General features: G+C 36.3%; 1 protein-coding gene across 2 annotated transcripts; it reads left to right on the top strand.

Moving 5' to 3' along the window:
• Nucleotides 1-376: 376 nt before the first annotated feature.
• LOC104597736 (ubiquitin carboxyl-terminal hydrolase 2-like) lies at nucleotides 377-12,940 on the top strand. Of its 2 annotated transcripts, none has more exons than XM_010259473.3 (6): nucleotides 377-477; nucleotides 3,096-3,145; nucleotides 4,659-4,705; nucleotides 11,623-11,669; nucleotides 11,741-11,843; nucleotides 11,927-12,940. In XM_010259473.3, the coding sequence occupies exons 2-6, from the start codon at nucleotides 3,115-3,117 to the stop codon at nucleotides 12,704-12,706; spliced, it is 1,008 nt and encodes a 335-aa protein (XP_010257775.2). In that variant the 5' UTR covers nucleotides 377-477; nucleotides 3,096-3,114; the 3' UTR covers nucleotides 12,707-12,940. The 2 variants fall into 2 exon arrangements, with proteins under 2 accessions (XP_010257775.2, XP_010257774.2); XM_010259472.3 differs by having other exon boundaries at nucleotides 386-504.
• The last annotated feature ends 9,619 nt before the right edge of the window (nucleotides 12,941-22,559 follow it).

Raw genomic sequence — 22,559 nt, 5'->3', positions numbered from 1 at the left:
GGCGATTGGCGAGGGAAAGGAAAGACTGCTGTCCGGTTTCATGTCCTTAGTGCTCTCACCAAAGCTCCGCCGTTCGTAAGTTGCAGTGACTGTCGTCATAGGCAATGGTGATGGTGCTCCGTCTCTACTCTCGGGTGTTTTGTTCAACTGAGTGAACATTCCACATATGCGTTAAAACAAGGTATAAAAGAGGTAAATTTAATTTTGACCGTAGGTTTGAATTAAAGGGTAAAATGGATATTTCAGCCGTTTCATTTATAATATAAATACACATAAAATAATACAAAAATATAAAATTCTGCACTCTACGTATTTGCATTTGTAATCCTTTCAAAATCAGCCCTATAATTCGCTAAACGTTAAGGGTAGTTTAATAAATTTACCCAAAATATATCGTCTTCCACTCTTGTGCAAGCATATTGTCGAAACCTCGACCAGGTGACAAGACTCGAGTTTAGACGACGCGACGAGCCTCTGGTGAGTTCTGACCAAAGAAGCAACAAGGTGGTGAATTATTTTCTTACTTTTCATTTTTTGTTTTAGTTTCCGAAATATCAGTATTTTTTGATGAATCGTTTTGGGCAGATTTTGCTCCTTTTTAGGACGATTATGGCCGTTTTTGCAACCAATCTGATCTTGTTTGAATTCTTGCTCGCACTCTTCACGTACTTGTGCATATGTTTTTTTTTTTCACTTTGATTATGCATATGGCTGGTTGCTTTTACTGAGCTGCTACTGTGACTAACCCCCCTTGATAAAACTAGGGGAAGGTTGCTTTTAGAAAGTTTGAATGTTTATGTTTGGTGGCTTCTGCTGAAGGTCCATCCATAAAACTAGCGGAAGGTCAATGGGAATCGGCAATGGGGGATTTGGCCTGCTAAAGGGGGTTTATATTACTTTTGGATGCTTCTCCACTCCATCATACTATATCGAAACCTGTATATACCTATTAGGATTTTTCATAGAAGGTCCAGGCTATTATTCTTACCCTATTTTCTAGAAAAATAATCTCCTGGAGCTTGTTTAGTTGACTTTATGGTGTTTTTTCAGTAGTGCCAAGATGATCGATGCCCGTGCTCGTAGAGGTTTTTTTTATATACATAGAGGTTCAATGGTTCTGTGATTAAATTTTGTCATTTTGTGTATAGTGAACTTTAGTTTACTATACAAATGTATGTTAGATCTAAGAAGGCAGACCCAAGGGCCAGTGTAAATGCATGTTAAAAATGTACAGATCAAGGGAGCAAATTGAAGGCCTCATTCAAAGGAAAAAGTTCTCATTTTTTTTTCTTTAATTCACAGTTCGTAAAATTGTACTTTTTTTTATTTGGACTTCTTTAATACCCACTTCTGAGTCATACAAACCGAACCATGCTCAGAAGATAACTGAGTTCAGTAGAGTTCCAAGACAGACAGATGGTTGGTTTAATTGTGCCCCCGTCCTGCAGAGCTCTTCTGAACTGGTTTTGCTAGATTCGTAGTATGATTTATAGGCTTGCCATTGAATCTGATTTCCTAAATTCAATTCATCCAGTTTGTTGCATAAATTTAAGTTGTGGATTAAATTCTCTATATGACCCATCACCCATGTTTCATGAATGAATGAATGAATCCATGTTATTTATCCCCCAAAAAAAGAAGTTTATATGACCATGTCCAATTTGTTTAATGCATCAATTTAATTGTTTTAGACTTTTTATAGATTAACGGAAGGGAGGTTGTCACTTCCCTAAGGTCTATATGGCCATGTCCAATTCTTTGGAAGCTACATATCATTTCTAAAACCTGAGAGCTGAAGTGTTTTTACTATTTCTACTAAAAGTGGAATCTAGCATGCTATTTTCTATGAAAAAGTACATATACAACTGTAGAGTCACAACTATATAAGGGTTTTCTGGTTTACCTACATATTACTGAATTATTTCCTACAAGTTAGGGAGAAACTAATTTGTAGGTCACTAGGTATCTTGGGGGTTCAGCAAATCTAGCAACGCTGTTTTGAACATCCTCTAATTCTTCTTTTGACCTTCTGATGTTTTTAATTTATAAGGAGGAATTTGTGATGTTTGTCTAGATTTACCTTGCACAATTTAGGTCTTCCGGTACTCAGTCTACAAAACTACCCTTCAGTCATATTCTCCATTCTACCTAGGAAAAAGTCCATATAAAGATAAGGACAAAGACACAGATATGGGAAATGGAGAGAAAATACATGCTGTATGCCTGTATCCAGTGTCATATAGGTTATGTATCTTATCTGATGTGGTTATCATTGTCTCATAATCTACCAACTGAAAAGAAACTAATCATGTTTTCCTTTCTTATTGTCTGTTATGCATACTTTCAGTTGTTCTGTAGATTAAACTTACTTGCAAATGCAGATGATTGAAGAAATTGAATGAGATGACTAACATCTAATATCATATCAGTGATGACTCTGCATCTAGGACCATTTGAAGATGCCATATGAACCATTTATAAATGATCATGATTTCTGATCACCTAAATTACAACATACAATACTTCACACTTTCATACTGAGTATAATTGGAGGGAAGAATCTCACTTCAGTGCTGCATTTGCAATGCATAACTAGGATGGTTACTGCAATAAAAAAGATGAACAGCAGATCTTTGGACTCTGATACTTGATATGACTGGAGTTCTGAAATTGCTGGTGATGGAGACTAGAGAAAGAATAATTCTGAAGTTCTAGTGTATGTCTGGTGAACTATAAGAACCATGTAGAATTAGATCTGTTCTAATGACTTGTCACAAACGCTAGGGTTCAATTGAGAAGAAGCAATAAAGGATGCAGAAAGAAGAGGAGAGAGAGAGTCATAAGTTGTTATTCACAGACCCATAATTGTGTATTAACCAGTTTCTTAAAAAAAACTTTGCCTTTATTTTTAAGGAGAACACTGTAATCAGGCAGGCGTAGCTCTTCTATAACAATAAGATGAGGTAGTTGCTGAACAAACTGCGCTTGATGTGATTCATGTTTTAGATGGAAAATTCTCTGTATTTTTAAATCATTGTATGCTTAGTCAATTGCTTTTGTATATTTTCTAAGTTACCCCTTTTATGTCCATGCAGCTTATAAAAATTTCCCATCATGTCATGGTGTACTATTGAATCTGATCCTGGTAAGGCTCATTAGACTTTCTATTATGTATTTTGTTAGTCCATGAAATTTATTAAAATGAATAAAACCTTAAGAACATTATGGTAATTTATTGTGAATATTTTTCCTGAAATGTGATAGGTTGTAAAGATTTCCTTTTTTTTCATTTAAATATAAACATGAAAATCATACCAAACTTTCCTTCATACATACATAACTTTATATTTCTTTTTTACAACTTTCTGAGGTTATGGAGACATCATTTTAGAGTGCCACATATTTGGATCTGTTCATTTCAACTTCCATACTTGCACATTGTGTTTTAAATACTTAACTCGAAAAGCTTTTCTGATCTTGAAATATGGAAGATTAACTTGTATCTGGGTCTGGCCGTCTGGGGTTCATGTACCACACCTACTGTGTTTGTAATTTAGATAAAACATGGAAAATAAATCGGTAACTATCAACCAATAAGTAATACCATTTTACTTACATTTGGTTGGGAGACATACCTTTTCTTTCCACGCTCCCTAGACTTTACTGCCTTTCATACTTAAAAATAAACCCATGCCATTTTACTTACATTTGGCAGATACGGAAGCCACCATAACCAAGAATTATATTACAAATCCAATTTTACAACATTAGCCCACCTTTCCCCAAAGAAGTTGCCCCCAGTTCCTCCTTGTTTTGCCAAAGTATCAACCAACCCTTTTGCTGATCTTTGCATCCATACTACATTTACAAGACTATCCCTTTTCAGCATTTTGATCTCCTTTATAATGTTTTTGCATTGCCTTGGGTGGAGCCTTTCTCATTTTCCAGCCACTCAATCACCATGCAGAATCCCCTTCTAAATCCTAATTCTATGTTGCTATAGTTAAAATTTTTTTGGCTAATCTCAGCCTTTGTAAAGTGGCTAGCATATCTACCTTTATGGAGTTTCCTTGCCCAATTGGTCCTGAGAAGATGCCAAAATAAAATCATTACAATCCTTGATAATCACTCAATGTGTAACATTACCTAGTTTTTCTTTTTGTGCATGTAATATATTGTTTTTGGTGGCATTTCATTGTTGTTATTGGTTATTTAACTCTGCTCCATGAATTAGGTGTAAATTGTTGAAGTTTCTGGTGGGTGTTGACCTGTTGGGAATTAGACAAGTTGCAGTAGTCAACTTCTGTTCTCATCCAACTAAGACTGCAGAATTGCAGCTGGAATTTAGGAACTACCCAACCACCAAATTTATCCTTCCCCCAACTCGAGCCTGTTTTTGCCAACTCATGGATTTAACAAGTTAAATGAAAACTTTGTTGACTCAGGGTTTAGTCTTCACAATTTTTAAGCTGGGCTGAGAAGATTGAATGACCATGATATGCCTAAAATATGACTCAAATCCATGACTTTACCAAGTCAAATTTGAGTTTTTTAACCATGACCTAGAGAGATGTATTACCTGTGTTACTTTTCACTTCTCTTTCTTTGCATCGAATTATTATATTTCTTATTCCAGACTCTTCTGTTTTGAGTTCCAGGTGTGTTTACTGAACTTATACAGCAAATGCAAGTAAAAGGCGTGCAGGTGATCTATCTTGAGGCTTCATATAATATCATAGGTTCTATAAACTTATATAATATGGTGCAATCTTCACAATGCATTTTAATGATGTTTTTTCTTTATTTCCTACCGCAAACACATACCAATCAATTTACAAATTACACTGAAAATGGTTTTTCCCTATTATGCACATGTAATATGGGGAATGCTGAACCATCTATTGTAAATTGATATCTTAGTTAATAAATCCTCCAAGTCCAGTTCTAGCCTTCTCGGTTCCTTCCTTCTAACCTGTCCTCCACACCACATTCTCTTTGGGCTTCCTTGTGGTCTAACTCTTCAATCCTCCTAACAATCCTCTCTTTTATTTCTTCAATTTTCCCAAATTCATCCTTATTCCAATCCTTTATTCTTCCTTTTAGCCTCTTCATTTCTTTTGAGAATCTTATCCCTTTGTTATCTACATTAATTCCATCTTCCATCCACCATTCCTTTATTTTTTCAGTAAACTTCGGAACTTCCAGCCACATGTTTTCAAATCTGAAAGGTGTAGGGCCCCCAAGGTGAAAGTCCCAGGCTAGGCATAGAGGGCAATGGTCAGAGGTTACCCTAGGGAGGGCTCTCAAGGCTAGTTTTTCCCACATTTCTTCCCAATCAATGGAGAACATGAACCTATCCAATTTTGAACAGATAAGAGTTTCCTAAAAGTTGGACCAGTGTAGGTCCTGTAGAAGCTTGCAAGAAAGGGGTTCTTTTAGTTCTAAGGTTTCCATCAAAGAGTCAAATTTTCTCATACTCATGGTTATGGCCTGGCTTGGGTTATTTGTTTCATTGATAAACCTTATGGCATTGAAATCACCACCCAAATGCCAGGCCGCTCCCATAGACCCCTGATTGCAGCTAACTCTTCCCAGAGATGGTCCCTTTCTCTATATGAGTTGGGGCCATACACATTTGTTAAAACTCACTCTTCCATTCATTTTTTTTTTTTGGCTTTTATTGACACTAAAATATTCCCAGTCACTTTTTCCAGGCACTCCACTTCCTCATTTCCCCAAATCGTAAGAATACCACCTGAGGCACCCCAAGAAGGGGCAAATGACTAATTCAACCCTCTACTGCTCCAAATACTTCTTATCCATCTTCTATTCAACTCCATGAGCTTTATTTTTTGTAGCATTACTATATCTGGTTTCTCTTTTCTTAAGACATTCCTGATAATCCTTCTCTTTTTTGCACTTCCCAAGCCTCTCACATTCTAACAAATAATCTTCATTGCTATTGACTCAAAGTGTTCTATTCTTGTCTCCAGCACCTACTGGTCCCCCCTCCCCCCTCTTCTTCCTCTTCCGATTTTCAACCTTGTCATAGGTTACTCCGCTTACTAATTTTTCCACTTCACTCCTTTTCCTCTTTTCTCTTTTTGTCTTTGTCTTCACTTACATCCTTCCTTTGATAGACTTTCATTTTGGCAGGCTCTTTCCCCACTTCCTCTGGTCCCTGCCCCACCTTGCTTGGTGAGTCATTGGTTTTACCTTCTTCTTCTACAGAGGTCACAACATTTTTTTCTCCAAACTCTACTGGGTCTCTAGTAGTGTTCTGCCCCTCCCCTTTCTTCTCAGTCATCCCTTCCAATTCTACTAGTGCAGTTAAGTTCCCTAGGATTAGGTCCATTATTTCTTTCTCCTCAAAGTCAGCATCCCTTGATCCTCCCCTTCCCTCAGATGCACCCAGATCATTGTCCATATCAAGTGTAGCTTCCAAGACTGGATCTGGAATTACCGAATTAGTACAGAGAGAAGGGGTTGCAACATGAACAAGGGCACAGAGTGGCGGGGGGGGGGGGACAGCTGGAGCGATCTGTTCCTCAGGTGAAACTGTGTTTTGCTCATCTTGAAAACCCAAAACCCCACTACTGAGATCCTGTGCTTGTGCTTGAGATGTTCCTTCATTGCTATTGACTCAAAATGCTCTATTCTTGTCTCCAGCACCTACTGGTCCCCCCTCCCCCCTCTTCTTCCTCTTCCGATTTTCAACCTTGTCATAGGTTACTCTGCTTACTAATTTTTCCACTTCACTCCTTTTCCTCTTTTCTCTTTTTGTCTTTGTCTTCACTTGCATCCCTCCTTTGATAGACTTTCATTTTGGCAGGCTCTTTCCCCACTTCCTCTGGTCCCTGCCCCACCTTGCTTGGTGAGTCATTGGTTTTACCTTCTTCTACAGAGGTCAAAACATATTTTTCTCCAAACTCTACTGGGTCTCTAGTAGTGTTCTACCCCTCCCCTTTCTTCTCAGACATCTCTTCCAATTCTACTAGTGCAGTTAATTTCCCTAGGATTAGGTCCATTATTTCTTTCTCCTCAAAGTCAGCATCCCTTGATCCTCCCCTTCCCTCAGATGCACCCAGATCATTGTCCATATCAAGCGTAGCTTCCAAGACTGGATCTGCCAGGCCAAAAAAAGAGGAATTACCGAATTAGTACAGAGATAAGGGGTTGCAACATGAACAGAGGGCACAGAGTGGGGTGGGGGTGGGGGTGACAGCTGGAGCGATCTGTTCCTCAGGTGGAACTGTGTTTTGCTCATCTTGAAAACCCAAAACCCCACTACTGAAATCCTGCGGTTGTGCTTGAGATGTTCCTTCAACCATTTCTTTATCAGGCTCTTCTGTAGATCCCCTAAAGTCTGCAATAGAATTTTCCACCCCCACTTCCTTCAGTTCTAGAACTTTAGTACCAGAGTCCTCTTCAAATAAAAGTTTGGTTCCAAAACACTCGAACCATTTTGCAACCTTTTTGTTGAATTAAGGGTTCAAATACGTGAGGGTTGATCGACTTCCTCCTCTTCAATATCTCTGAGGTCCTCCTAATCAGTTTCATCTTCTAAATCCTTGTGTTCTTCTCTGTTGTAATGCAGGTTTGGAGTTGGATGGGAAACACCACAAAACTTCCAAGACAAAGGGTTTTCCGAGTCTTTTTTATCAAATACCGCCTTAGGAGTTGGACTGGAAACACCCCTGTACACAGGATCTTCTGCGGGTTGTTGAAAGCTAGAGGGCCAGTTCGATTGGGGCGATGATAGACCTTGAGAATCGTCCCCAATCAACTGTTGGGCCCCTGCACCTGATTTTTTAAAGGGTCACGTGATCCAGCCAAAATAAAATGTCTCAGTTCAACCCATGGGGTGGACCGGTCACGACCCAAACCAAAGTGGGTTACGACCACATCACTGCTGAATTGAAACTTATCCGTTTGATTATTTTTGAAAAAAAAATGAAAAGTTATCCTTTTGAGGAAAAACCCCATTCTGGCGTTTTCTAGAGACTTTTCAATTTCCGGTTTTGTAAGCTCCATTTAACCTTTGGGGTGGTCCACCCAGCTTCGTCCACGTGGCACCCACTCATCCATGTCAGCTTCATCTTCTACCTTCAACACAGGACTCCAGAGCTTTGCCTCTATCTCCATTCTCCAATGCTCGCTAAACCAACCTCCAACAGTCATTGGCAAAAATTCTATCGCACGGGGTATTTTTTCAGGTTTCACTCCTACCACCTTAATCTAGCCACACAAAGATCTTGCAAGCAATAAGCTTCCAAGATTCCTCCACTGATAACTGCTATTCGGTGAAAGAGGCAGTCCTGCCGGAGGTTGAAAGGCAGACCAAAAAGCTTAATAACCAGGGTAATTTCTTGGATAATCAGCTTGTTACATGCCGGTGACCAATTTTCGGTTGTGACCAAGCCGGCCTTTGTTTCTCCCACATCTAGGATTGCATTCAGTCACTGAAAGGGTTAATCTCCACCTTTCCTTTTAGTTGGCTCTTCTCCATTATCGCCTCTAGAATCTCCTTCCAGTCTTTTACCGTCATTTTTGCCTTCACTACTTTCCTCTGTCTCAAATTTGTTCTTTTCCTGTCCATACCAGTTTCGAGCAAGTTTCAGAGGTGGTGAGTTGCTTCTGCCTCTTGTTGACAAACTTCTGGTTCTTTTAGTTTGGCTTCTTCCCTCCTTTGGTCACCCACACTTCCTTCTCCAGGCTCTACTTTTTTTGCTCCTTCCTGGTTAGTAGTCTGTTCATTTATAACTGGCTTCATTTCTTTCATTACAATTTCTTCCAACGTCTTGGCTAGTAGCATCCACCCCTGTTTTTCTCTGCCTTCTGGTAGGCAGACCATCTGTTTCTTCCCCTTGCCAAAGAACTCTGTTAAAGTGATAAACCAACCATTGTGGGTTCTTCTATTTTCTAGTAAGTATTTCTTTCCCCTTTGAGCCAGCTCATTCCTCCATCCCAGTGTCTTCACTGCATAGATTGGTCACCCACACTTCCTTCTAGTAAGTATTTCTTTCCCCCTCGAGCCAGCTCATTCCTCCATCCCAGTGTCTTCACTGCATAGGTCCTCCCAGTCCAGCAGCACCATTGCCCTACTGTCCTCTCGGATTTTCAGAGTTAGTGTTCCTCTGGTCTTTGATACCATGAGGAATGAAGCTGACAATGGGTGGGAAGAGCTGCTTGAGGGGAGGATTAGTGATGGCTCGTGCAGTTTTCATTTAGTCTTGGGGGTTAGGGGATGGAGTGATGGTGTAGGGTGTTTGAGGAAGTTTTCGTTTTTCTGTTTTTTGCTTGTTTCATTTGAGTTGTTTTTCTTCCCCTTATGGGTGATTCCTTGTCACCTTGTCTCATTGTTTTAAAAGGCTTAAGCCTTGAGGTATGAGGTGTACACCTTGAGGCAAGGCGCACAGATGTTGCCTCAAGGCTAAAGCCCCACAACAAGCCACAAACCTCAAGGCATGAGGCGCAACGTGAGACATAAAAAGGCATATGCTTCGAGTATCAACATTATTTAGTGATTTAATGCAAAAAAAACATATTTTTATGCATTTTTTATTGTTCAAAATATATAGAACTTCAATAGTTATGGGCCAAAAAAGAGTAAAAATGAAAAACCGATAAGGCAATTCTCTGTTTTTTTCTTTTTATCAATAACTTCAAAGTTTTATTAATAGGAGCAAATATTGGCAAGTACAGTTGATTCAAATACAGTTTAAAGTTCGTGAGAGATAAAACCTCTTATCTCTCCCCCAACGGACCTCTCTCCACCCTCTGCTTGGCTAGTGTATCAGCTACAGCATTAGCACTCCGCTTAAGCCACCCTATCTTTACTTCCATATCTCTAATTAGCCACCTCAATTTCTTCCTATCATTATTATACATCCACATTTTCATCCCCTCGCCCTGTAACCAGTTGATCACCAATTTTGAATCTCCCCCAACACTTGGCTTGCTGATGCTCATGTTCTCGCCCTTTGTATGCCTCCCATTACAGCCATTACTTTTGCTCTCAATGTATCTCCCTCCCCAGCCGGCCCAGAATATAGGTCAATGGTCTTGCCCTCCTCATCTCTAAACACCACCAATGCCAGAAGGTCCTGGATTTCCTAAGCTACTACCATCTTCTACCCGATGGGCTCCAATAGTGACTTGTGAGTCTTATGAACAGATGAATCTGCTACTGCCTTCCAGTTCCTTAGTAAATCATTTGCTGAAACACATGAGAAACCTTCCAAGGACTCCAACCAATGCACCGCTTTTATTTTAACTGCTTCAAATACTTCCTCTTTACTTCTTTATCCAGAAAAATCCTTGAGTATTTTTCTCTTATTATTTTAGAAGATTTCAATGCAAAAAAGTGGCCAATCTAGTTATTAGTTGCTCTTGAATAAATCAAGTGTTTTTTTTTTCTTATTATTCTGATTTAACATCCCAAGTTTGTTGTTTTTCTCACTTCTTTTCCTAAGGCTCAGTTTGGAAGGAGTACAAATATGTAGAGTGTAAAAACTTGGTATTTTGTATTATTTTGTACTCTTTCCAATGGATTTATTTTTCTTTTTATTTTTGCATAGATCAAATCAACTAAGTTGTTTCTTTTCTTCCCAACTGTTGGATGACCATAAATCTACTTTCCATTATATGGATGATTTTTCGTATGAGTAATTTCATAAGACTGCATTTTGAAACATAAAATGTAAAATGCTTATAATTGTTAGATGATTAATTTTTATTTTATTTAATGCTTAAAAGTAAAGACTTGTTGCTTATAAACATTTATTTTATGGATATTTGTACATTCCATCATTCTAACTTGGTATATTGCATGCATTATTTATAAACTTCAATTAATTTTTTTTCTTAATTTTTAGGACTAATGCCTCACAATGCCTTGAGGCTTATGCCTCACCTTTTTGGGCCATTATGCCTCAACTATGCCTTTAGCCTTTTAAAACATTGCTTTGTATTGTGTTTCTTTTGTTTCTTTAATAAATTTCCTTTTATTATAAAAAAAAGGAGATTTGGGGAAGAGGCTTTGGGAGGTGTTGGATTTACAAACCTATAATACTGAGTCTTTTTTTATTTTGTTTTGTAGTTTGAAGGTGTTGTCTTAACACCTTAGAAGCTTGTACTCTCTTTTCTTATTTTAATAAATCTTCTTTTACCATAAAAAAGTCAAGGCTAACAGTGTACATAACTTTGAAATACAAGGTAGTATTATGAAAATTTCACATTTTTAGAGGCAACACTGTAAGTGTGCGGTGCACTATTCCTTGTCCTCTTTTTTTTTTTTACCCTTGAGAAATTAGAAAATTAGAGATGTACTCTAACCATTGCTTTTACATATGCCCATGTAAGGTTGTTTAATAACCAAAGAACCCTCGTGTGAAAAGACAAAAACACCCTTGACATGGACATGTGTAAATGCAATAGTAAAAGTGTAAAAGTACATCTCTAATACTATTCAGTGATTTTGTCAATCCCATTATTGTGGGGAATCCTTTTATTGTATTTCTCATTTCTTAATACATACACTTGTCAAACCCGTGTTTCTCATTTTTCTTCCTAGTACGTTCTGTTAGTATAGGAAAATGTGACAACTTGGTGCACTGGCAGGTTGAAGAACTGTATTCGTTGGACCTGGATTCTCTAAACAATCTTCGGTCAGTTGGACCTGGACTCTGTGTGTGTGTGTGCATGTGTGTCTGCATTGCTGATTTTGTCATACATGCAGGCCAGTATATGGGTTGATATTCCTTTTCAAATGGCGCCCAGGGGAAAAAGATGATCGCCTCGTAATTAAGGATCCAAACCCAAACTTATTTTTTGCAAGCCAGGTTTGTCCAAATTATAACAATAACTATGTTATTGAGCATTGACTTTTAAGTGCCCATGATTAAATGTTTTTATATCCATACAGGTTATTAACAATGCATGTGCAACTCAAGCAATCCTTTCCATCCTTATGAACTGTCCAGACATTGATATTGGCCCAGAACTGTCAATGTTGAAAGAGTTCACCAAGAATTTTCCACCTGAACTCAAAGGATTGGCAATCAACAATAGCGAAGCCATACGTACAGCACACAATAGCTTTGCAAGACCTGAACCATTTGTGCCAGATGAGCAGAAAGTTGCAGGCAAAGATGATGATGTATACCATTTTATTAGCTATTTGCCTGTTGATGGTGTTCTATATGAGCTTGATGGATTGAAGGAAGGACCCATTAGCCTTGGACAGTATCCTGGTGGACCAGGTGATATGGATTGGTTGCGAATGGTGCAACCAGTGATCCAGGAACGTATTGACAGGTATTCTAGAAGTGAGATAAGATTCAACCTCATGGCAATTATAAAAAATAGGAAAGAGATGTACACTGCTGAACTCAAGGATCTCCAGAGAAAGAGGGAACGTATCTTGCAGCAGCTTGCTGCTGTACAGTCAGAGAGAATGGTAGACAATGGTAGCATTGAGGCACTAAACAGATCACTTTCAGAAGTAAATGCTGGGATTGAGAGTGCCACTGAGAAGATATTGATGGAGGAGGAGAAATTCAAGAAGTGGAGAACAGAAAACATTCGTCGGAAACACAACTACATACCATTTTTGTTCAACTTCCTCAAGATTCTTGCTGAAAAGAAGCAGTTGAAGCCTTTGATTGAGAAGGCCAAGCAGAAAACATGCAACAGCCCTAGGTAAAAGGGTCCTGTTTTTGCTGGTTGTAGGACCCTGGTGCAGCGCCAGTAAGAGGACAAAAAATTCAATTCTCTGACTTAATTTTATGTGTCCAAAATGTTTCAGATTATGATGCTTGTTTTATTTGTTTAGATATATTCAATCCTTGAAAATCAATGTTGTTCCAACTTTTGAGGTCAGAGTCTTACAGGCCAGTGTTTGTGCTTTATGACAGTAAAATACGAAGTGTTTTCCCCATACTGAACATGATTCTTGATTCCAATGCGGCATAGGAACAGTAGCTACTTGTGAGTTGTGAGTCTTGTGACCTCATTTTCCTCTTAATTGGTCATCATCACATCGTGTACTACAGTACAGTCTACAGAATGGAAAGGAAAATCCGAATCCAATCAAAGATCCCAAATTAGATTCAATCCTATCCGATTTGGTTTTAATCCGATTCCGTTTCAATTTTAAAATAAAGAAAATTTTAAAAATTAATTATTTTTTAACCTATTATATAATAAATTAATATAATATTAAATCAATATATATTAAAGTTAAATCCACATGCAGATTTTAAAATCTGAATATGATGCGATTGTATTGATCATCCTAAATTCCTAATCCAAGATGATCAGATCGGGTTAACTACAGTTGCAAACATGTACTAGGAAGGTTGAATCAAAACCAAACACACATAGGGTTGGTTCATTTATGAATTTCTTGAACCTGAAACACCTGGCTTATGTCATGGTTCTATATTAAGTAAGTTTATTTATGTAGTTTGAGAAACTAAGGATAATATATTTTGGTTAGTAAGTAGAGATATGGCAAACATGGATTAAAATATCAATATAATATGATCAATATGGGGTGTATCATATTATTACCAGTGAACATGGGTACAGGATACACTGTGACTAAAGTGTATTTTTTGTTCATGTGTGCCGGTACGATATGCTTTTGTATCGGGCCATATTGCACCGTATCAGTGTATATGCTCTGATATGCAACGATACAAAAGCATTATAGCTCTTGGTTTGACAACTTGATATACAATGCCGATTTTAAGAATTTTGACCATTACATTTTCCCAAAAAAATGTGTATTTTCGTATTTAATTTTTTAGAAACTTATTTTTTATTTTTTAGATAGATTTGTAACTAAAGGCTAGTATAAAAATACTAAATAACAATTGCATGTTAAAAACAAAATTATATTTATTATTTGAAGAAATAGTTTATTATTTATATAAAAATTCTAAATAAATAATTTTCTCCAAAAATTAATAAAATTATAAATTATAAATTTAAAAATCAAAATAGTGTTATAATTATAAAAATAGAAATAAATAATTTAATATTTATTTTTTAGAAATTTAATAAAACTGAAAATTATAAAAATAATTCAAATTATCTACCTTAAATGATTTAGATGTTTTATTTTACGATAAAAATGAAACATATTCATTATGTGAAAAATAGTCATTATTTATACAAAAATACTTAATAAATATTTTTTTCTAAAAAAATAATAAAAATTGAAAACTATAATTATAAAAATTGAAATGAAGTTATAATTATAAAAATTGAAATAGAGTTATAATTATAAAAAACTAAAATAAATAATTTTATACTTAATTTTTTTAGTAACGTTGTTGTATGATATGTACATGTTCTAGAGTCCCATTGTTGTTAATTGTAATGTTTTTCTTCATATAAATTATTAAATGTGCATTTATCATGTGCTTATACCTTATTCATAGTTAATTCAAATTTAGATTTGTATTTATGCTATTGTTATACATTTCCCTAACGTATCCAAATGTGTTCATATCTTTCATTCATATATGTGTTTCCAAGGAATATCATAGCTGAATTGTCTGATAGGATACTCGATTCTAATACTTTTGATCCATTATGAGAATGAAAGGAGCAAAACCATATATCGCTCGTGCTTCTCCTTGAATTCTCTCCATCGCTTCAGGTGGTAGCCTAGATCTCCTACAAACAATAACTCTGTTCATATAGCATACAACTGCATTTAAGTTAAATTCAAGTCCGGGTTTCTTACCCACACCTACCCATAATATCACAGCCACACATGGAAATCATCTCATCCCCTTACATGTTATTATGCACGGAAGTAATGTTTTGTAGGTAGGCGTGGGTAGAGTTCTTATAGGTAGGAGATCCAAAGTTGTCTTGAGAAAGATTAGTGTGCAAAGATTAGCACAGTAAGCAATGCATGCTTCAATGGTTGAAAACATAGCTAATATGAATCCAAAAGCCCTCCCATCCTCCACAAGCAATCATGGTCATAAAAAAAAATTAAAAATTTCAGATTTTTGGGTGTCACACCTTTGAACTTTGCTACGATTATCAATGACAAACATATGAACTAAGAGACATCATTGACAAATCCATTAAACAATGAATAAAATAATAAAGCATGCTTATGTGGCAATGTACAAGGCCACTTTAAACCTAAAGTTTGAAATGTTGCTTTAAATATTAAAAAAAGGGTTGGTTAAAAAATAAATTTAACCTTGAAGTAAATTACTTCAATGATTTTATAAAATTAAAGTCATTAAATTAAAAATAATTAATTTAGCAATAAATAATATACAATTATTAAAAGTTGATTGTTACTTAAATACTAACTTAATCAGCTTGACTAATAGTAAATTAACAATTAGTTAATTTACATAATTAGCTTTGTTAACTTAGTAACTCAAATTGTTTAATTAAACTAATTTACTTAATTTCTTTAATTACTTTATTTACTTATCTTAATTTACCTATTTATGTTAATTAGCTTTTATAGGATTGATTTACTTCTTGGTATCAGAGCAAGTTTCTCCTTTCTCTTTTTTTCTCTTTTTCTCTTTTCCCATACACCCTTTGATTAGGAGTATATGGAGAGATAAGTTTCCTATAGTTCAGAGGATCTTTTGCCTAGTTGGTAGAGGGTTTGGAGAGTTAAAGTCTGGCAAAAAACTGCCAAAAGTGATGTTGTATTTTTTTTCTGCCCAAAACCCTAGTCGATTAGAGATTTTTGAAGTTACATGCAAAGGAGAAGCTTTTGGTGTAGTGCTCAATGCTTAGGAGGTGTATTTTGACTTCTAGAAGTGCGCTATTAAGTCTTGAAAGAGGTTGAGAAACTCTAGTAGGAGCGGCTGCATCTTCTTTCTTTCTCCCCGACATCCAAGTGTAGTGAAACCCTAGTTGTCAAGTATTTAGGTACTGTTTTGACTTCAAGTAAGTTTATAAAAATTGACTAGTTTTTTTTTATTTTCGTTTGATCAATGGAGCAATACGGAAGTGAGTCCAAGCAGATGCCGGTATTCGAGCTTGGCTTAGTAGATTCCATTTTGATTAAAATGACCACAATTAAGTTGGATGGAACCAATTACCTAGCTTGGGCATAGTCTATACAGATTTATGTCTGTAGTAGAGGTAAATTAGGGTATTTCACAAGCGGTAAGGTGAAACCCGCAGGGATAGACATTGCATTTGAGAAATGGATGCAAGATAACTATATAGTAATCAGATGGTTGGTCAACCTTATGCAGCCCCATATAAGTTAGCATTATCTTTGGATGTCTTCAGCTAAGGAGATTTGGGACAATGTTACAAAAGTCTATTCATAAAAGTTGAATGTGGTAAGAGATTATAAGTTGAAGAGTGATGTGAAAAAATCTGAGACAGGGGGAGATGAGTGTGGCAATTTATTAATCTATGTTGAAATCACTATGGCAGGAAATTGATGTTATGGAAACAATTGTATGAGAGCGTACAAAGGATGCAGAGACTTTTGGGAAATTGGTGGGACGAAACAAGGTGTTTGAATTTCTTACAGGACTTAAACCCTGAGTTCGACATTATTAGGCAGAATATTCTGGCCAAGGATAAGGTCACTATTGCCCAAGTATATGCTATGGTAAGTAGTGAAGAGAGTAGGCGATATGTTTAGTTACAGAGTTCACCTATAGAACACTTTGCACATGATGGAATAAAGCCGAAGGGTCTGATTGAGAAAAAAAAGATGATATGTGAATACTGCAAGAAACTGAGGCATACTAAGGACAGTTGCTAGAAGCTTCATCCAGATCTTCTACCGAACATGTTTAAGAATAACAACAATTAAAAGAAGATTGGTCAGACAGGAAAGCCTAAGAATGCTAATGTTTCCATAGTGCCCAAAGGAGGGAATAAGGAGAGTGAAGAAAATTCAACCATGGAACAGTTGGCAGCAATGAAGGTAGAGTTTGAAAAGTATGGAAAATTATTGAATCACTTGGAAACCACTATCTCAACATCCCACTCTTCTGGCAACACATCATCATCCACATTTGCTCACTCAAGTATTTGTGCTTCTACAAATCATGCTTCTGTTTCAAGTAACTATAAAATCTCTTGGATCATTGATTCTAGTGCATCAGACCAAACGACCAACTTATCTAACCTTTTTTGTTCATATCATCTCCTCTCTGGTAAAGAGAAAATATCTCCTGCTGACACCCTTATTTTATCCTCTATCCTTCATGTACCCAAATATAAATACCAATCTTTTATCTGTTAGCAGCTTAACTAAATCCATGAACTGTAGCATAACATTCTTTCCTACCCATTATGTTTTTTAGGACTTGAAATCTCAAAGGACGATTGGGAGTGGCCATGAGGCGAATGGAATATAATTGTTGGACACAACTGATAGGACTCTTGGACTACCTCATGGAGTAGCCTTAGAATTGGTTTTGTCTGAGTATTGATAGAGTCATGTTATGTCATTTCCGGTTTGGTCATTTGCCTTTTTCTGCTTTGAATCATTTGTTTTCTAATATGTTTAAGGGAGTGTCTTTATCAAGTCTTCATTGTGAATCTTGTGAAATTGCAAAGTATTGTAGACAATCTTATTCAATAAGCAATAAAAGATCTATTTCTCCTTTTCATATTGCGCAGTCTAATGTGTGGAGGCCATATCATTTGCCTACTATGGGGGGTTATAAGTACTTTATCATTTTTATTGATGATTATTCTCGTTACACTTGGATTTATCTCATGAAATCTCGGGATGAAGTATTGACTATTGTGCAAAAATTTCATAAACTTACCCTTACTCAGTTTAACACCCGAATCAAAATATTTCATTCTGATAATAAGTAATATTTTGAGAAGAACCACTCATCCTACTTTGAGACTTTTGGGGTTATTCATCAGAGTTCTTATTCCTACACTCCACATTAGAATAGAGTGGCAGAAAGGAAGAACCGACATGTGGTTGAGATTGCTAGGTCCCTCCTTTTTGCATCTCATATTCCTATCAAATTTTGGGGAGATGTCCCTATTGCTACCTTTTTTGATTAACCATATGCCTTCCCAAGTTCTGTGTTTCAAAACCCCTTTTAGCCTTCTCTTTCCGGATGAGGATCTCTTCTCTCTTCCTCTTCAAGTTTTTGGGTGCACCTGTTATGTACATGTTCATAGCCTTCAAAGGCATAAATTCGAACCTAAGGCATGTAAGTGTATTTTTTTATGATATGCCTCCACACAGAAGGGATATTGTTATTTTGATTTAGCTAGTGCCACCCGCTTTGTCTCTCAAGATGTCACATTTGTTGATTCTACTCCTTTGTTAGTATTTCTCCTAAGGGGGAGCAATTTGTGGAGCCATTTTCTATGTCTCCAGTTGTTCCTCTTCCTGTTCTTTTTGAGCCCTCTATTGAGTTATCCTCTCCTCTTACTATGTCTACTTCAAATGTTCCTGCTCCTCCTCCTCCTCCACCTCATCTTCCTATAAGTCCCTTACATCCTATTCTCCAAAGGTGGTACAAAGACACAAATTCATGCACGAGCAAATTGTTTATACTCCTACAGAAGAGCCTCTTTATCCTTCCATCATTATTGAGGTAATAGATTAACCTCCTCAAACCCATCTACTTCCTTCCCAAACCTTGATCTTCCTATTACCCTTTACAAAGGCAAGCAGAAGTGTACAACACATCAGAGGCTTCTAGTATAGCTTCTGGGGGTGTATGGAAAGGAAATTCAAGGGAAGGTGTGTAAACTATAAAAATCCATTTATTGTCTCAAACAGTTTCCTCGGGCCTGGTTTGAGAGATTCAAGGCTGCCCTTGTCTCCTTTGGCTACACACAAACACAATCTGACCATACTTTGTTTTTGAAAAGAAGTAACTCTTTGATGACTTTTCCGATTGTTTATGTTGATGATATTGTGATCATGGGTAATGACACCTAGGAGGTGAGTAAACTCAAAAGGTTTCTTAACTCTGAATTTGACCGCAAGGATTTAGGAGATCTCAAGTATTTCTTGGGAATTAAAATTGCTAGATTTAAGGATGGTATCTTCATTTATTAGTGGAAATATGTTCTTGACCTCCTTGTAGAGACTAATAAACTTGGTGCTAAACTTGTCTCCACGGCTCCACCCCTATAGATCCTAATCATAATCTTTCTAATACTAATGGTAAACTTTCGTCTGATAGGGGAGTGTTTCAGTGACTGCTTGGGAAGTTGTTATATTTCTACATGACTCGGTCGGATATTTGCTATGTAGTGAGTGTTATTAGCCAATTTATGCATTCTCCTAGAGATATACATTTAGTTATTGCAGAAAGTTTTGTGTTACGTGAAATGTACTCTAGGGAAAGGTATTCTATTTGCTAAGCATGAACACATGAAGCTGGAGGCATACACTGATGCTGATTGGGATAGATGTATTGATGATAGGAGAGATCCACCTTGGGATATTGTGCTTTGGTGGCAGAGAACATTATCTCATAGAGGAGTAAGAAATAATCTATAGTTATTAGATCCTCTACTGAAGCAGAGTACAGGGCAATGGCACATGGTGTGTTTGAATTATTGTGGTTGCGATCACTTTTAGAAGAGTTGGGAGTTGATTATGAAAAGCCAATGATTCTCTACTGTGACAACCAGCCAGCTATCAACATTGCATATAATCCTGTTCAACATGACAAAACTAAGTACATTAAGGTTGATAGACATTTTATACGGCAAAAAGTTGCCTCGAGTTGATAGACATTATATGCTCAACTTGAGGGGGAGTGTAGAGAGACTAGGCTGAATGGGCTCCACTATTTATTCTTTTATTTATTTTTTTTTTGTTTGTTATTGGGTCTGTCTTTATGGGCTTGTTGCTTCTTTTTTTAAGTTTATTTTAATTCTTGCTTAACTAGCCTCCCACTTAAGGGCATACTTGTAATTAACTTAGTGAATGAAGATTAACAAAAGGATTAGAGTGGGGAGAGAGAGGAGATTATCGGATTCTTCTTCTTCTTCCTCTTCTTTTCTCTATCTTCTTCCTTTGTAATGCTGTCTTCTACCTTTCTTTCACCTGTCTCTCTAATTTTAATCAAGTTTATATCAGTCTTATAGGACTGAATTACTTTTGAGAGCACCCCACAACATATCCCAATTGTGTACTGGGAACATCTCCCACTAACAACTTCGGGAGATGTTTCCAATGAATGCTGAGATGTGCATGTAGGGTGTTTGTGGGGCGCCTTCTATGGGGCGCATATGTGGTTTATGAGAAAATTCACATCTGTGCCCCACAACATATCCCAACCATATACTAGGAACATCTCCCGTTGACAACAGATGTTCCCAATGCACATTGAGATGTGCATGTGGAGCGTAGATGTGATCTTAGGGGGAAAGAAAGAGATTTTCGTTTTCCCATTAATAACTTCCCTTCCTCTATTGCAATTGCCTATTGACCCACATTAGCTTTTTTTTGTCTTTTTTCTGTTTAAAAAATTCATTTGTTTATTGAGAGTAGGCCTGTTGTTTCACATGCATGCTTTGTTTTCTATCAACTAATCACTAAGAAACATAAAACCTACCTCCCCTATTTCCCATCATTAACCTATGCAAGGAATCCAACTTTATAGCTTCCATAATGACTTAGTTATAGTATTAGTAATTCTATTAGTATTGTTACTAAAATTATTAAAATTAGTAAAATATTATTTAAAAATAATAATAATAAAATATTAATTTTTAAAAAATTAAAAAATAATAAATTTAATTTTACTAGAATTTGTAATCATTTAAATTGATTTAAAATAATATAAATTAAGAAAATAAGAAAAAATATTAATTCGAGAATTAATTTTTAATAATTTAATGCTCAATTGAAAATAATTACATTAATAAAGTTTTAATATTATTCAATAAAAAAGTAGAGCATATGAACTTGACCACATTCATTGAATTGAGCTAGGCTTAGACCGGCATGACTCAATTAAGAATAGGGGTTTTTATTGTTCAGTCCACCCCTAAAAATCTTAGCTCCAACGTATAGGTGGGATGAATCCTGACTGTGGATTGATGCCAAAACCATGGGCAGGATGCGGTTTATAGGGGGCTACTAGTAGACTAAGAGGGGCCTGTAATTTCAGATTTCTGAAGTGGAGTGAGCCTACTTATCCCTTGAGAACCTAAAAACAAGAGAAGCAAAATTGTATATGCTGAGTGATTCGAAAAAACAAAAAACCCACCATCATCAGTTTAGAGAGAGAGATCTCGAAGATGAGGCTTATTACCATCTTATCAGCCATCACTATGCTGGAATCACCTCATCTTCGCCATTAAAGTTGGATGTGGAAGTCAGTTTATTTATGAAGATGGCGTTTTGTCCTTTAACTGCTTGCCCTCACCATTAATGCTGCGTTTGGTTTGAAGGAAAAAGCAGGGAAAAGAGGGGAAAGGTAAGGAAACCTATATAAAAATTGTAAAGGTTTTCCTACCTTTTCTTTCAAACCAAACATAATCTAAAGTTAGGCTGAGGAAGACGATTACTTTGCAGCAATTTTTTCCTTTTTTTAGTGTTTTTTTTTCAATTTTAGTTTTAAACAGGAATTAAAATATTAGGGTTCAACTATGATATGAAAAAAATATGATACCTGAAAATTTTCTCACCAGTGAATTGGAATCATAAAAGTGATAGCCAATGAGGTGTTATTTATCAAAATTCATGGGTTGGGTGGGTTTTGATCAATCAAAACTCTTCCCATACCATATCTTTTCCATACATTTTCCCTTAAGGGTCTATTTGATTGCTAAGAAAATTGGACTGAGAAAGGATGGGATGAGAAAAGGAAAAATTATTTTCTCAGTTAGTTATAATGTGTTTGTTTGTTGGGAAAATCCACTTTCTAGTGTTTATTTGCTGAGAAAATTTTTCTCAACTAAAAAAATGCATGTAATTTACTTTTATGACAACTTGCACCCCCCAAATGTATGACACATATGATTGAACTTGCCACGTGGCATGATAGTGTTATTAAACTTGCTCATTCAAAAATTTTACTTAAAAGGAGTAAGAAATGCTTAATTATTTGGACCTGCTCATTCATCATAGAATTTGTTCATAGGTCTACTCAATGTACTCATCCATAAAAAACCTATGCATGCATTCATAAAAGAAACTACTAGGAACTAAAATTGCTCTATTATTTGGACCTGTTGGTACATCAAAGAAGTTGCATTCAATAACATATTTCATTCAAAAACATACATACATCAATAAATCATTTGAATTTGTCTTTAAACTGTAATTAGTTCATCAATGCCAATAGTTCAACCTATTCATTCCATGTAGTCATAATCATCTATATACCAATAAATCCATTTGTGGTAAAATATAACCATTCATTCCACCAAATACAAGTAGATTGACCATCGCAAAAAAAAAGGGACAACAATCAAATTGCCAATGCATCCCCAAAAAATATACAAAATGGACGCAAAGGCTCAACCATCAAAACAAGTTTTTGTCATATATAATTAGTACCTAGTTTGTTAATAAATGTGAGTTATAATAG

Source organism: Nelumbo nucifera, chromosome 3 (assembly GCF_055504915.1).
Source record: "Nelumbo nucifera cultivar China Antique chromosome 3, China Antique-T2T, whole genome shotgun sequence".
Lineage (NCBI taxonomy): Eukaryota > Viridiplantae > Streptophyta > Magnoliopsida > Proteales > Nelumbonaceae > Nelumbo > Nelumbo nucifera.
Note: the sequence above shows the minus strand (reverse complement) of the source record. Positions and strands in the feature narration are given on the sequence as shown.

What these genes read in the sequence shown, in the direction of transcription:
- LOC104597736 (XM_010259473.3), top strand. Translation starts at nt 3,115, where the DNA reads ATGTCATGGTGTACTATTGAATCTGATCCTG. An exon ending in TACTATTGAATCTGATCCTG is followed by an intron (nt 3,146 to 4,658) that starts GTAAGGCTCATT and finishes TTTGAGTTCCAG; the next exon opens with GTGTGTTTACTGAACTTATA. An exon ending in TGCAAGTAAAAGGCGTGCAG is followed by an intron (nt 4,706 to 11,622) that starts GTGATCTATCTT and finishes GTGCACTGGCAG; the next exon opens with GTTGAAGAACTGTATTCGTT.